General features: G+C 36.1%; 1 protein-coding gene across 3 annotated transcripts in view; it reads left to right on the top strand.

The window, feature by feature from the left end:
- The window catches only part of LOC311304235 (uncharacterized protein), an 807,935-nt gene that overhangs the window by 319,606 nt on the left and 472,511 nt on the right, over positions 1–15,818 (top strand). Inside the window, exons 2-3 of one of the 3 annotated variants that reach the window (XM_084431145.1) lie at positions 1,010–1,149; positions 13,450–13,554. The exons of 1 other annotated variant lie outside the window; for it this stretch is intronic. In XM_084431145.1, coding sequence (XP_084287271.1) covers positions 1,091–1,149; positions 13,450–13,554 — 164 coding nt within the window. In that variant the 5' untranslated portion in view covers positions 1,010–1,090. The remainder of the gene's footprint in view (positions 1–1,009; positions 1,150–13,449; positions 13,555–15,818) is intronic. One more of the 3 variants, XM_084431143.1, reaches the window with a different exon arrangement.

The raw sequence follows: 15,818 nt of genomic DNA on the forward strand, positions 1-15,818 counted from the left end.
GACACATTAGAGAAACAAAGTATTTTTAAAAATCCTTTAAATGCATGTTGTTTAAATCTGATCAAATGTCATTACAAATCGAAGTGAATAATTCTGAATTTGCAAAAAAAAAAAAAAAGCTTTTGAATTAAAACAAAAACCTATGAATCATGAATCGAATCAAGTCTGACCAACACTACAAATTAATGCTGCCCCACCAAGTTTACAAAATTATGGCTCAGGCACGCAATCCTAGACCCAGACCTGTTGTGGATATTCCAAATGTTGTTGTATTTTGATTTGTCAAAAAAAAAAAAAAAAAGGTAAAAAAATGAGGAATGAAATTAGAATTTTTTCAGTTCACTTTGCATATTGAGTACATCACATTTACTGAAAGAACATTATTGTTGAATCAATTTAAATGATTAAATAGATTGTGAACATAAAGTAATGATCAAATTAAAAAGAACTATAAGAAGGTCATAGATTAAAATAAATTAATGTATAAAATGTACAATTTTTTTTCTTCTTCTCAGTGTTTTAGCACGGTTTTTAATCCCTGTATATCAAATCTAATCGCTTTGTCGCGACACAAGTGTACAGGTGGGGAAATTATTTTGTGCAAACTCTGCAGCATGACAGGTGACAGGTACAGAATACACAACACATATACAGTATTAACAATATACACAAATTACAATATACACAGTTTAAATATGAGACTCAGGTACAGGTAGTGAACAATATACAGCACATTATTATACTATACACAGAGCACAATATTAAAAAACACAATAATAAACAGTTCACAGAAGTGTTATGTTGCGGTGAGCAGTGCAGTATGGGATGCATTAGAGTAAATAGAATGTCAGGGTGAAGAATAATGGTGAGTCAGAGTCCAGTGTAACTTATAAAGTGCAGTGCATGAGGTGTGTGTATCGTTTGTTGGCTTAAGATTTGTCATTTTCATCTTCATGTATCCCTCTGAACTATCATGATATTAATCTCAGTGGCTCATTGTCATGTCCAGGTCATGCTGATCATCTGAGTGTCTTCACCAACACAAAGACACCAGTGCTGAGCTGTTTCCAGTGGCAGTTTATCTGCAGTAATGTCAGAGGAGCGAGGAAAGCACTCTCTCTCTAAGATGAGTCTCTCAGAGAAACAGAGGTAAGACTGAGACTGTTTTCACAGAATCATTTTAAACACTACTGGAGTTTCAGGTTTGTCCTGCAAAGAACAAAGTCTGATCAACAAGGACGGTTTTCTCTCACCATTGCCATGTCAAATGCTGTGCAAAACCATTGAGAACTTCCTATAAATGTTTTTAGATTGTCGCAGGTTAAAAATGGCTTGAAACTGGTTTCATATTTAATTTACAGGAACATTTAGCACAGTTAAATATGTTTAATGTACCATATATTTAAAGTCCTGTACAAACCCAGATTAAAGTCTTTGCATTATGGTTTAAAGGTTAGGGCTGAATGATTTGGGAAAATAATCTAATTGCATTTTTTGTTTTTTAATACCAATATTGCGATTGCTATTTAACACGGTCACATGTGCTTCATGTAATCATGCACTTTTATGTTGAAGTGGTTCCTGTTATTTTCAAAGTCAGTTTGTAGTCTTTCTTGTTGATTAGTTTTCCACAGGTGTTTCCTATTAGCCACTCCCTCTTATATTGTTTAGCCTGTTTCCCTGTGTATATATAGCCCTTGTGTTTCTCTCTCTGCCTCATCCCTATGCACCCTATGCATATTACAGATATAAATTAGGGCTGTCAAAATTAACATTAACGAATGCCATTCATTTTTTCAGTTTAACGCAATTAATGCAGCTTTTGTTTTTTCCGTCATCCATTAGCTAGAGTTACATTATATGATAATATATAATGTATATATCATTCAAGTGCACTTTCATTCAAGTGCTTTTAAACAGTTCAATTGCGATAAGACACAAAAGTTCATTTTGGTGTCACTTTAACAGCGAATAACTTTACATCTGAGGCGTTTAAAGACTCTATTTGTCCATTATTTATTTCTAAAGAAACACGACAATGTATAAAAGGCTCCATTACCTTGTATCTTAGAAGCAGTTTTTGTAAAAATAGGCTAACGATTGTGTCATAACCACGCGACTCTCTGGAAATTACCGTCTACACAGGAGGAGAAGCTCGCAGTCAATCGGGGGGACGTGGAGGCATAAAGTCTGATAAAGTCATAGAGTCATAGTCATAAAGTTGCTCCTGCTCCTAGCTCATGAACAGCTCCTACTCACACTCTCCGTCTCTGGAAGATTCGGAAGGGAATGATTCAGATTTCTCTTGGCACAGCTACTAGAAGACTTACAACTGTCAGACAGGTTGCCCACGTCACATCTACGTCATCAAGCTCAGTTTGAGTCTGCGCAGTACGCTCAGCCTTTAGGAAGTGAGTGCTTCTAATTTGCTTAACTTTTCTCCATTGAATCCAATGGGGTCGCTGTGTCCATTTCTTTTACTGTCTATGGATCAGCCTCACATTCTGTTCCTGTCAATCATACATGCGATGGCAACCAATTAAACTGCATGAGGGAAGGCCGAGCCAACTCACACACACACACAGATGTTGTTAGTCTAAAATATATTATGTAGTTGTCTTTTATAATTTTGTATATTATGTACAGCACTTTGGTCAACCTAGGGTTGTTATTAAATGTGCTTTATAAATAAATAAAAGAAAGAAAGAAAGAGAGCTGGGCCCCAGTGGGGTGGAGGGAGGATTATGTTGTGGAGTTGTTTTTCAGGGGTTGGGCTTGGCCCCTTAATTCCAGTAAAAGGAGCTCTTAATGCTTCAGCATACCAAGACATTTTGGACAATTTTATGCTCCCAACCTTATGGGAACAGTTTGGGGATCTTCCTGATCCAACATGACTGCGCACCAGCGCACAAAGCAAGGTCCATAAAGACATGGATGAGCGAGTTTGGTGTGGAGGAACTTGACTGGCCTGCACAGAGTCCTGACCTCAACCCAATAGAACAGCTTTGGGATGAATAAGAGTGGAGACTGCGAGCCAGGCCTTCTCGTCCTACATCAGTGCCTGACCTCACAAATGCACTTCTAGAAGAATGGTCAAAAATTCCCATAAACACACTCCTAAACCTTTTGGAATGTCTTCCCAGAATAGTTGAAGCTGTTATAGCTGCAAAGGGTTAACTCCATATTATACCCTACGGATCAGAAATGGGATGTCATTTAAAGTTCATGTGCATGTTAAGGCAGGCGTCCCAAAACTTGTGGCGATTATAGTGTGTGTGTGTGTGTATATAATGGATTATATTTTATCCATTATTTATAGATGGATAGATGGATTGATAGATACTAGATGAGATTTTATTTTTAGTATTTTCTCATCTAGTTACTGGTCAGTAGATTTTGTTTACTCAACAGATTTAATTAATTTCTGATCTAGAATTTGTTTGAGTTAAAGGGGTGGTATAATGAAAGATGTAAAATAAGTCTTTGATGTCCCCAGAGTGTGTATGTGAAGTTTTAGCTCAAAATACCCCACAGATATTTTTATATAGCATGTTAAAATTGTCACTTTTTGAGGGTGAGCAAAAATGCACCGTTTTTGTGTCTGTCCCTTTAAATGTAAATGAGCTGCTGCTCCCAGCACAGTGGGCGGAGCTTCAACAGCTTGTGTCCTTTTACCTCACACAGACATGCACTGAAAATGTCAATGTTTATGTTCAAACCAAGCAGCAACATTCTAATCTGAAAAATGAAGCCTACCCGGAAGTGCGAAAAACTGCAATACATCGAAAATCCGCTAGAGGGCAGGTCCCAAAAGGGAGCAAATGTCCATAGACCACCATGTTAAAATGTCCGTTTTCACAGCATAAATTCATGTTTTTACAGGTTGGTCCCATGGACTTTTATTGTATTTTTCGATAGCTTCCGAGTGCCTGACAACCATGAGGGCTGTGAATTTTTTTCTAACTCGTTAGTTTAGATCGTATTTAGATATAAAATGTATGACAAATAAGGGCGTGGTTAAGTTTGATTGACAGCTTGATTGACAGCTTAGGCTGCGCCAAGGAGAATGTCAACATAAGAAGCGCCATTTTTTAACACAGTTGAAATATAATACTACTGTTTCTGTATCATGAAATGTAGTTTTAAGAGTTTTTCAGGCGAGAATGTAGTTGTTTAAAGCTCAAATCTGTGGTTTAATTAAAGATTTATGAAAATTGTATCCAGTTGTGAGATCCAGCGATGACCGGGCGCTCGGCGCTCATGTACCCCGCCTGGAACAGCCTTTCCTCGGCTAGTCGTTCTGGCGTTTGCCGCGGACTCTGGCGTCTCTGTAGTGGTTAAACATGAGATATAATTCGTCTTGTCTATATCTAATGGGTGATTTTTGGTCTCGTGAATCTATCATTTGTTCCCTGGCCAATCGGTTTGGCTGAGGGGAAGTTTCCTAACTTTATAAGCTATTTAACTTTACCGTTGTATGGTTAGACTAGAGCGCTGACTTTGTATGTTTGACTGAATTGTTTGCTTTATTTGTATAGCTTCTTGTACCTTTTACTTATACTTTTATAATGGCTAATATTGATCAAACTGAAATTTAACAAAAAGAGACTGGGTTGAGTTTTGTCATTTTAAATTTTAATACAACGAAGATGATCTGTAATGTTGTTTACTGCAAAATCTGTTGTTTAGTACAAATGCACATATTGCCTGGACCATATTAAAAGGTTTAATATTTTTATATTATATTTAAAACGAAAAGAGGCAGGTTTGTGTTTTATATATATATTTTTTTATAAATAGGCAAACGTTATGTGCAGTGAATATAATCAATACGCGTTGCCTGAACCACATTTGTGTGGCTATAATGTTTAAGATTTCTTTAAATGAAAACGAAAAGAGTTAGTATGGTGTTTTATAACATATTTCGTTGCCTAAAATATACACAGAGATAACCGAAGTAGCAGAGCGAGCTGAGTGACGCGCGCTGCGTCAGAAGGTGGGCGGGGTTAGGATTTCCCAAGATTTTCCAAGATGGCGCCGCCCATACCCCCCCATAAACGGCTTCAAACCCGTTCTTCAGAAAGTCTATGGGTGACGTCACAGACGCTTTGTCCATATTTTTTACAGTCTATGGTTCAAACCAGAGTCAATAATGGAGAGACTCAAGAAGAAGTTTTTTTTTTTTTTTTTTTTTTTTTTCGTTTTATTCGTTTATTCCAGGCAATAGCACAAAAAAAAAAAAAAAAGTACAAGATAAACAAAATATGGTTAATCATATAGTGCAAAAAAAACAAAACAAAAATAGAGAATATACAGTATTCAAATATTTCTGCCTGAAAGGGAGTGGGAAGAAGAAAACTTATTTAATCCCACCCCAGTTCCCCATTTAGTAATTAATATTTGAGCTTCATAGTTACTTTTGCTCACGGATTATTTACAAATGTTATATCATGGTGGCGTTACCATAAGTAACAAGTAGTTTTTATAACAACAATTGATACCAACAATGTAATAGGAATAACAATGCCAACAATGGTAATGGACAATATACCAACGATAGCAATAGACAATATACCAACGATGGTAATGGACAATATACCAAAGATGGTAAAGAAATACTGAGCACATGTTCACACTATGAGGCAGAATACAACAACAATTTAAATTAAAGACCCTCATCTCTGTATTTTAACCAGACCCAATGTTTATATAACAGTTTAAACTGATTAATAGTTTGGCATTGCTTTTGTTGCAAGTCCAGTTTGTTCCAGAGTTTCACTCCACATACAGACACACAAAAATATTTACGAGTGGTTTGGGCTCTCAGTAATGAAAAGTGTCCAAAACCTCTCAAGTTATGAGCTCGCACTGGAGTTTTAAAAAAACGTTGTAAGTTAGGCGGTAATAATTTGTTAAATGCTTTATATAAGACTATTGATGTATAATATTTTACAAGATCATCAAGTTTTAGCAACTTTGACTGCGTAAACAGATTATGAGTATGTTCTAGAAAACCAACCTTGTGAATGATCCTCACAGCTCTTTTCTGCAATATAATCAGAGGATTTATTGTGTTCTGGTAAGTATTTCCCCACACTTCAACAAAAAAAGTAAGATATGGTAATACCAGGGTGCAGTATAATGTACGGAGTGCATTTTCATCAAGGTATAGTTTTGCTTTATTTATAATTGAGAGGCTTTTGGAGATTTTTGTTTTTATGTATCTGACATGGGGTTTCCATGACAATTTACTGTCAATTATTACTCCCAAAAATGTATTCTCACTCACAATTTCAATTTGGATACCATCAATACTTATTCTCTGTTCAGACATTTTGTTGCAATTACCAAACATCATTACCTTAGTTTTATTTATATTCAAGGATAATTTATTTGTGTCCATCCACTTTTTTATTATCTTTAGTTCCCTGTTTACCGTATTTACAAGCTCATTATAATCGTCACTACTGTAAAATATATTTGTGTCGTCTGCAAATAGAATGAATTTCAGTACTTTGGATGTATTAAACATATCATTTATATACACATTGAACAGTTTTGGCCCCAATACTGACCCCTGGGGGACACCACAAACAATGCCAAGAGTATCTGATAAATACTGACCCATTTTAACAAACTGTGACCTCCCTGTTAGATAACTTTTTAGCCAATCTCCAGCCAACCCCCTAATTCCATATCTTTCCATCTTTTTTAATAAAATTGAGTGATTAATAGTGTCAAAGGCTTTTTTTAGATCAATAAAGATACCAACTGCATACTTCTTTTGCTCCAGTGCATTAGTGACTTCCTCAATAGCTTCAGTTATTGCCATTGAGGTAGTTCTTTTCGACCTGAAACCATACTGACCATCATTAATTACATGATGTTTCTCGAGAAACTTTTTGAAAATTGGGGCAAAAGAGAGATTGGTCTGTAATTAGTGAAGACGTGTTTGTTATCATTTTTGAAAATTGGAATTACTTTAGCGATTTTCATTTTACTTGGAAAGCAGCCAGTCTGGAATGAAATGTTACAAATATAAGTTAAGGGTTTTACAATATTCAGTATAACTTTTTTAATCAATGTCATGCTGATATCATGACAGTCAGTGGAGGACTTACTTTTACATTTCCACACAATGTTTGTCACTTCCTGCTCCTTTGTAGCTGAGAGGAAGAATGTCAAAGAATTCCGTTCAATAGTTGATTTTTCGACTCCGTTGTCTGGAATATCAGCGGCCAATTTAGGGCCAACATTTACAAAAAAATTATTTAACTTATTTACTACATTACTCATATTATAATCTTCACCATTTTCATCAATAAAGTGATCAGGATATGTCAACTTTGAGGATCCTTGTTTGATTAGGCTATTCAAAACATCCCAAGTTCCTTTTATATTGTTTTTATGTTCATATAATTTTTTTTGATAATATAACCGTTTGCTTGTTCTTATAATATCAGTTAATTTATTTTTGTACTTCTTATATCTTTGTTCTGCTTCTTTTGTTTTTACTTTAATAAACAATTTATAGAGATTATTTTTCTTTTTACAGGCATTAATTATTCCTTTCGTAATCCAGAGGCTTTTCTTATGCTTTTCCTTTATAAAATATTCTTTCACAGGGCAGTGTTTATTATACAAGAAAATGAAGATATCTAGAAATTTACAATAAGCACTGTCCACATTAAGTTCTCTGTAAACTGAAGTCCAATCCTGGAGCGCTAAACTATTGTTTAGGGCACGAATCATGTCCTCAGTAATTTTTCGTTTAGAGATTTTTATCATAGTATCTTTCGCTTTCTTGAGATTACAATCATACAAAGTAAAAACAGGTAAATGGTCAGTGATATCACATATAAGTAGGCCACTGATGATTTGATTTCCCATAATGTTAGTAAAAATGTTGTCAATGATTGTGGCACTATGTGACGTTATTCTGCTCGGTTTCGTTATAGTTGGGTACAGAGACAAGCTATACATTGTGTCAGTGAAGTTGTCAACGTTTTTTAGTTTGGTTGGATTTAACAAATCAATGTTAAAGTCACCACAGATAAATATGTTCTTTTGGCTCACAGAAGAAAACAGGGTAACACTTTACGGTAAGGGTACATGAATTATCATGAATTCATGTATAAATTCATGCATGAAATATGCATTCATTCATGCTTTAATATCTCATGAATCATCAGGAACTAACATGAGTTTAACGTTTTTCATTCATGACTTCATGGATGAACAACACCTTAATTAAAACATTAACTAAGATGAGTATCATCATGAATTATGATTTATTACGCATGATCATGATGTTTTCTTTGTTCACACAAAAAATTGGTCTTTACCACCCATTGTGGATACAGCTATGGTTATGGTACATGAATCATCATGAATTCATGCATAAAAAAGTATTAATTCATGCATGCAAGACTGCTCTTCGAATTATTAAAGGAATGTACAAAAATCCACATTATCTAATGCATGCATACAGGCTAGAACAGTATATCAATTAATGTGAGAACTTTTTTTCTGAATTATGATCTGAGTTTCCAAGCATGTTCATGTCTTCTCATAGCCTGCAGGTAAATGGACAGAGCCCAAAATTGGCCAATCACAGCACATATTATACGAATTCTGTTGGCGTTCAAATACTAGTCATCATTAACTAAGCATTATTTATCAATGACTTCATCATGTGTGTGGCCCCTCAACTAAAGTGGTGACTTGGTGCTTTGAAACACTGATGAACAATGTGTTTTCATTATGATCTGAGTTATCCAGCATGTTCATGTCTTCTTCATAGCCTGCAGGTAAATGGACAGACCCCCAAATTGGCCAATCACAGCACATAACATACGAATTCTGTTGGCATTCAAATACAGTAGTCATCATTAACTAAGCATTATTTATCAGTGACTTCATCATGTGTGTGGCCCCTCAACTAAAGTGGTGACTTGGTGCTTTGAAACACTGATGAACAATGTGGCATAACTGTGAAATGACATGAATATGAACATGAAAGTTCAAGCCTTTGCAAACAATGTACTGTGGACACAAATGGACTTTGATCTTAACTTGCAACGTGATCTCATGAGAATACGTGTGTATTTTTATGTAAAGTGTAGTTCTACCATACGTACATTTATTTACGTTTTATACACACAGAAACGTATAATACTTACAGTGGACAGCACAAAAACGTAATTTATTTACTTATAAACAACTTATACAAACAACGACGTACAAATCTGGGCGTATTCCTATTTAACTTACGCATATTCAAATCGTGGCATTAATGTTTTGACTCATAATACACTAAAACACAGCATAAATTCACAAAAGAAATCAATTTTATTAGCTTAATGTGATCAAATCTTTATAATCCATACGTTGTTTGCAAGAAACAGATCCAAATGCAGCCCTTTATCCAGTGATCTTCATCTCCATTTCTCTCAGAGACCAACGTCAAATCCCGCGCTCGTGGTGAATTCAAATTCAAAAATTGCGCCCGCCCCGAAGCGTTACGACATGTTTTACGGCAGTGATATCAAACGCTCATTGGCTCTCGCATGCTTCGTCACAGATTGCGACATGCCGTGTTTAAGTTGTGTACTTCATTTGAAATGGAGAAGCGCGCGCGCCTTCACAGAGCGAACAGCAAACCGAACCGGATTAACATTTTCATGGATTAATAACTTAAATTCTGCTCTGTAACGTTACCTCATACAAAACTATTAAATAACGTTACTACCAGAGAGGACTGCGACACATCGTCATGTTAACGACTTTTGGTACCGGTTTTGACATTTTCTCAATAAATAAATGATTGTGATTGTCTGTCTGTTGTTTTAATTTACAATTGTAGTTACGTAGTTTTAAGAAATGGTTAGGGGTAGGATTAGTTGCTCAAACTATCTTTTAATGCTACATTGTTAATAAAACTGCCATTTCCCTACACATCTGTCCATTACGTTTTATCCTTTTAATATTGTCTATAAAATGGGTATGTGTAGGTGTGGGAGTAGGTTTAAGGGATCTTACATTTATAATCTATAACATGGTAAAAGGGAAATTATACAGATATATCTTTATAATATGAAATATTCGTAAATAGTTTAACGTACATTTTTTAGCTGTAAAATCGTAATAATGTTATGTAACTTTACTGCTTTATTCTGAACGGTATAAACCAGTTAAATCAACAGCTGGAAAGAGCTGAGAAGGAATTCAGTACATACACCATGAACTTTATTTTAAGTGCCTGTATATCTGAAAACTCTTTACAAAACCATAAAGCTGTTTTACAATTTCATGATATGGAGGAGTCACATCAGTAGCTTAAAGGTGACTCTTTACCCAAAAAGAGATCAAGCTGTTTGTGAAACATTTTTTAAACAGCTTTATGGTTTTTAACTGGTTTATACCGTTTAAGAATAAAGCAGTACAGTTAAGATCAAAGTCCATTTGTGTCCACAGTACATTGTTTGCAAAGACTTGAACTTTCATGTTCATATTCATGTCATTTCACAGTTATGCCACATTGTTCATCAGTGTTTCAAAGCACCAAGTCACCACTTTAGTTGAGGGGCCACACACATGATGAAGTCATTGATAAATAATGCTTAGTTAATGATGACTACTGTATTTGAATGCCAACAGAATTCGTATGTTATGTGCTGTGATTGGCCAATTTGGGGGTCTGTCCATTTACCTGCAGGCTATGAAGAAGACATGAACATGCTGGATAACTCAGATCATAATGAAAACACACTGACTACGTTTACATGCAGCCAATAACCGGGTTATGGTCGGTTTAGGGTCACTATTTGGGTTTCTGAAACATTCGGAATAACCCGTTTACATGCGTGAGCAGAGAGAGTTACTCCTGTATACATGGAATTTGTAATCAGTTGGGAATATCCCGATGTAAACGGCGACGCACGGTTAGCGTCAGGACGTACGGACAACCTTAAGACGCAATATGCGTCATTTCCAATTCTTCTTCCTGTATCCAAAGACAACAACAACAGAAGCAGCACCCGGATAATGAATAGTTAGGGGCAGATAGCGATCGCCTTTGTTTGCGCTTTCCTTCTCGCTCCAAAAGTGTGTTGCTGTGCTGCGTCTCGCCATGTTAACCTCTACTTCTTGTTTACTTCCGGTATACGGCACGCGGGTTTCTGTATGCGCCGTCTCTACTCAAAAGACCAAGATTCCTTGCGAATAGAACATGCGCAGAACACAAATCAATGTTCCTTTTGATGGGGATATGCCGATACGCATTTACATGACCAAATATTCGGTTTAGAAAAGGGGTACCCCAGGGGTAATATCCGGGTTTTTAAAAACCGGGATATGAGCATATCCGGGTTTTTGCCAGTGTTTACATGGCCGTGCGCGACCGGGTTATTGCTAATATCCCGGTTTTGAACGGGTTATTGGCTGCATGTAAACGTAGTCACTGTTTCAAAGCACCAAGTCACCACTTTAGTTGAGGGGCCACACACATGATGAAGTCGGACACTACGTTTACAAGCTGTCAATATTCGGGTTATGGTCGGGTTAAGGTCACTATTTGGGTTTCTGAAACATTCGGAATAACCCGTTTACATGCGTGAGTAGAGAGAGTTACTCCTGTATAAGTTACATGGAATTTGTAATCAATTGGCAATATCCCGATGTAAACGGCGACGCACGGTTAGCGTCTGGACGTACGGAAAACCTTAAGACGTAATATGCGTCATTTCCGATTCTTCTTCCTGTATCCAAAGACAACAACAACAGCAGCAGCACGCAGATAATGAAGAGTTCGGGGCAGATAGCGATCGCCTATGTTTGCGCTTTCCTCCTCGCTCCAAAAGTGTGTTGCTGTGCTGCGTCTCGCCATGTTTACCTCTACTTCTTGTTTACTTCCGGTATACTGCACGCGGGTTTTTGTATGCGCCGTCTCTACTCAAAATACTAAGATTCCTTGCGAATAGAACATGCGCAGAACACAAATCAATGTTCCTTTTGATGGGGATATGCCGATACGCGTTTACATGACCAAATATTCGGGTTAGAAAAGGGGTACCCCAGGGGTAATATCCGGGTTTTTAAAAACCGGGATATGAGCATATCCGGGTTTTTGCCGGTGTTTACATGGCCGTGCGCGACCGGGTTATTGCTAATATCCCGGTTTTGAACGGGTTATTGGCTGCATGTAAACGTAGTCACTGATAAATAATGCTTAGTTAATGATGACTAGTATTTGAACGCCAACAGAATTCGTATAATATGTGCTGTGATTGGCCAATTTTGGGCTCTGTCCATTTACCTGCAGGCTATGAGAAGACATGAACATGCTTGGAAACTCAGATCATAATTCAGAAAAAAAGTTCTCACATTAATTGATATACTGTTCTAGCCTGTATGCATGCATTAGATAATGTGGATTTTTGTACATTCCTTTAATAATTCGAAGAGCAGTCTTGCATGCATGAATTAATACTTTTTTATGCATGAATTCATGATAATTCATGTACCATAACCATAGCTGTATCCACAATGGGTGGTAAAGACCATTTTTTTTGTGTGAACAAAGAAAACATCATGATCATGCGTAATAAATCATAATTCATGATGATGTACTCATCTTAGTTAATGTTTTAATTAAGGTGTTGTTCATCCATGAAGTCATGAATGAAAAACGTTGAACTCATGTTAGTTCCTGATGATTCATGAGATATTAATGCATGAATGAATGCATATTTCATGCATGAATTTATACATGAATTCATGATAATTCATGTACCCTTACCGTAAAGTGTTACCGAAAACAGTTTACCCATCCACTCATTGAAAGTTTCTATGCTTGAACCAGGTGCCCGGTATACACAACTCATGAAGATATTTGTCTTTTTATCATTATGAATTTCCACTGTTATGCATTCAAATAAACCATCCACAGCTATGGTCATATCAATTGAAACATTAAATTTAACAGATTTATGAAGTGACATGTAGAATGCAACAGGAGATTTATGAATGGTTAGTTGGTGAATTTAGGTAGCTTATGTGTAGTTATCTTCTAGTCATTGATTAGCATATTCTGTCATGATAATCTATAAATCGTGTTCCCGGGTAAGGAGGAGTGGTTTATGTAAATTTGAGGGTTGGTGATGTCACTTACTGGGAGGAATGTTGTGTAGTCTCTACCAGCCATTTGTTTTAGTACTTAAAAAAATATTTATTTAAAAGCAAATATATTCCTTTGCTTTGAACTTTGAGCTTCGTAACTTTGAAGATGTTGTTTATGCTTAAACAGCAACATTACACACTATCTAAAGTTAAAAAGTTGAAAAGTGAAATCATAATCAACCACCCCTGTAAACTGGGCTTAATTAAACATAAAATCTGAAGTATGTCCTGTAGTAAAGTGTTTTATCTTCCTGCTCTTTGTGTCATTAGTGAAAGATCAGGCTCACATGTGTCCAGCTCTGTGTCTGTGAAGAGTGACGGGTCAAGAGGTGATGGACCAAACTTCAGTGAGAGAAAACCATCAACTAACAAAAGGTATTTCATGTGTTACTTATTCTTGGTCACACAAAGACTGTTAGAAAATATCTCAGCAAATCTTTATCATTCAAATATCGTTCCAATTTACAATCAGCTAAAACGATTGTAATGATTTAAATTATATCTTTTGTATATTTGTATATTTTTTTGGCTCTGCGATATGGGCAAAAAAATAAATAAATCACATGTCAGTATTGTTTTGGCTGAATTGCAATATACTGTATATATATCTTGATATTTTCTTCCTTTTTCTATTTGGATAAAAATTCTGTATTTATTTTAAAGACATGTTATTTTACATTCCGCCCAGTGTTGTCCTACAAACAATGTTCATACTGAAGGAAATGAAAACAAACATAGTGAATGTAACCATGCAGGCTCTGCTATATTATGTGCAAAAAAGGGTTTCAAACCAAATTACAGTACACTAACATTGTTACAACATTACAATCAAAATAATTATTTTTAAAGCAGACGTTAAATTCACTAAACTTAAAAAAAAGAAGCACAGACTAAATGTTAACAGGAAAGAGGAACACACATTCATCTTTACTTAGTAATTATATAAGCCTAGATTTGATTACCCCATTTCAATGATAAAAATCCACTTACTTGTAGGATTAAAATTCTACAAATGGCACATTTATTGTCCAAAAACAAATATTTTAGCAAAATGCTATATTTGTTAGTTGTGCTTCTCTTCTATTGCGTTCCGTCTGTTTGGTGCTTCTTCAGTGAAGTCTGTGAAGTTTAGAATGGCTCGTCCACTCCTGACAGCAAAATGGACATTATCTGCATGAACTTCTAACATTTACAGATGGAGAATATACCTGTGCAATGTAGGTTATTCACTGAGGAGAACACCACATAGCAAACACACTAAACAGCACATATAACGGCTGTCTGATTATATATGATTTTTTTCTAACTCGTTAGTTTAGATCGTATTTAGATATAAAATGTATGACAAATAAGGGCGTGGTTAAGTTTGATTGACAGCTTGATTGACAGCTTAGGCTGCGCCAAGGAGAATGTCAACATAAGAAGCGCCATTTTTTAACACAGTTGAAATATAATACTACTGTTTCTGTATCATGAAATGTAGTTTTAAGAGTTTTTCAGGCGAGAATGTAGTTGTTTAAAGCTCAAATCTGTGGTTTAATTAAAGATTTATGAAAATTTTATCCAGTTGTGAGATCCAGCGATGACCGGGCGCTCGGCGCTCATGTACCCCGCCTGGAACAGCCTTTCCTCGGCTAGTCGTTCTGGCGTTTGCCGCGGACTCTGGCGTCTCTGTAGTGGTTAAACATGAGATATAATTCGTCTTGTCTATATCTAATGGGCGATTTTTGGTCTCGTGAATCTATCATTTGTTCCCTGGCCAATCGGTTTGGCTGAGGGGAAGTTTCCTAACTTTATAAGCTATTTAACTTTACCGTTGTATGGTTAGACTAGAGCGCTGATGTTTGACTGAATTGTTTGCTTTATTTGTATAGCTTCTTGTACCTTTTACTTATACTTTTATAATGGCTAATATTGATAAAACTGAAATTTAACAAAAAGAGACTGGGTTGAGTTTTGTCATTTTAAATTTCAATACAACGAAGATGATCTATAATGTTGTTTACTGCAAAATCTGTTGTTTAGTACAAATGCACATATTGCCTGGACCATATTAAAATGTTTAATATTTTTATATTATATTTAAAACGAAAAGAGGCAGGTTTGTGTTTTATATATATTTTTTTTTTATAAATAGGCAAACGTTATGTGCAGTGAATATAATCAATACGCGTTGCCTGAACCACATTTGTGTGGCTATAATATTTAAAGGGACACTTCACCCATTTGCATTAAGCTTTGCATTGTTAGAAACCCAGTCATACTATTGAATGGTCATGCAACACTCTCTCATTTTCCCCTGAGACAGGAGAAATCTGTTATTTACCTTTTACACTTCCTGAGACTACAGTTCCTCATCTTTCCCAGGGGGCGGGACCCGCTCACGCTACAGACCTATTACAGATCAGTGGGTGGGACTTTACTCTCTGAAACTGAAAGCAATATCCTCCATCTTGTTTGAAGCTAAGCTAACAGGCGCTGTGGAGACAGATGTAAAGTTATGACAATAGCGGAGGAGAGTGCTCAATATGATATAGAGGAAGAGGATTTCGTAAGTCTGATGCTTGAATCAGGTGTTTGTGGCTACCTTTACAAGCCGCATTATAGTGAAGAGCAGCCGAGGCAGAAGACCTGCCTGC

This window comes from Rutilus rutilus, assembly GCF_951802725.1.
Source record: "Rutilus rutilus genome assembly, chromosome: 14".
Lineage (NCBI taxonomy): Eukaryota > Metazoa > Chordata > Actinopteri > Cypriniformes > Leuciscidae > Rutilus > Rutilus rutilus.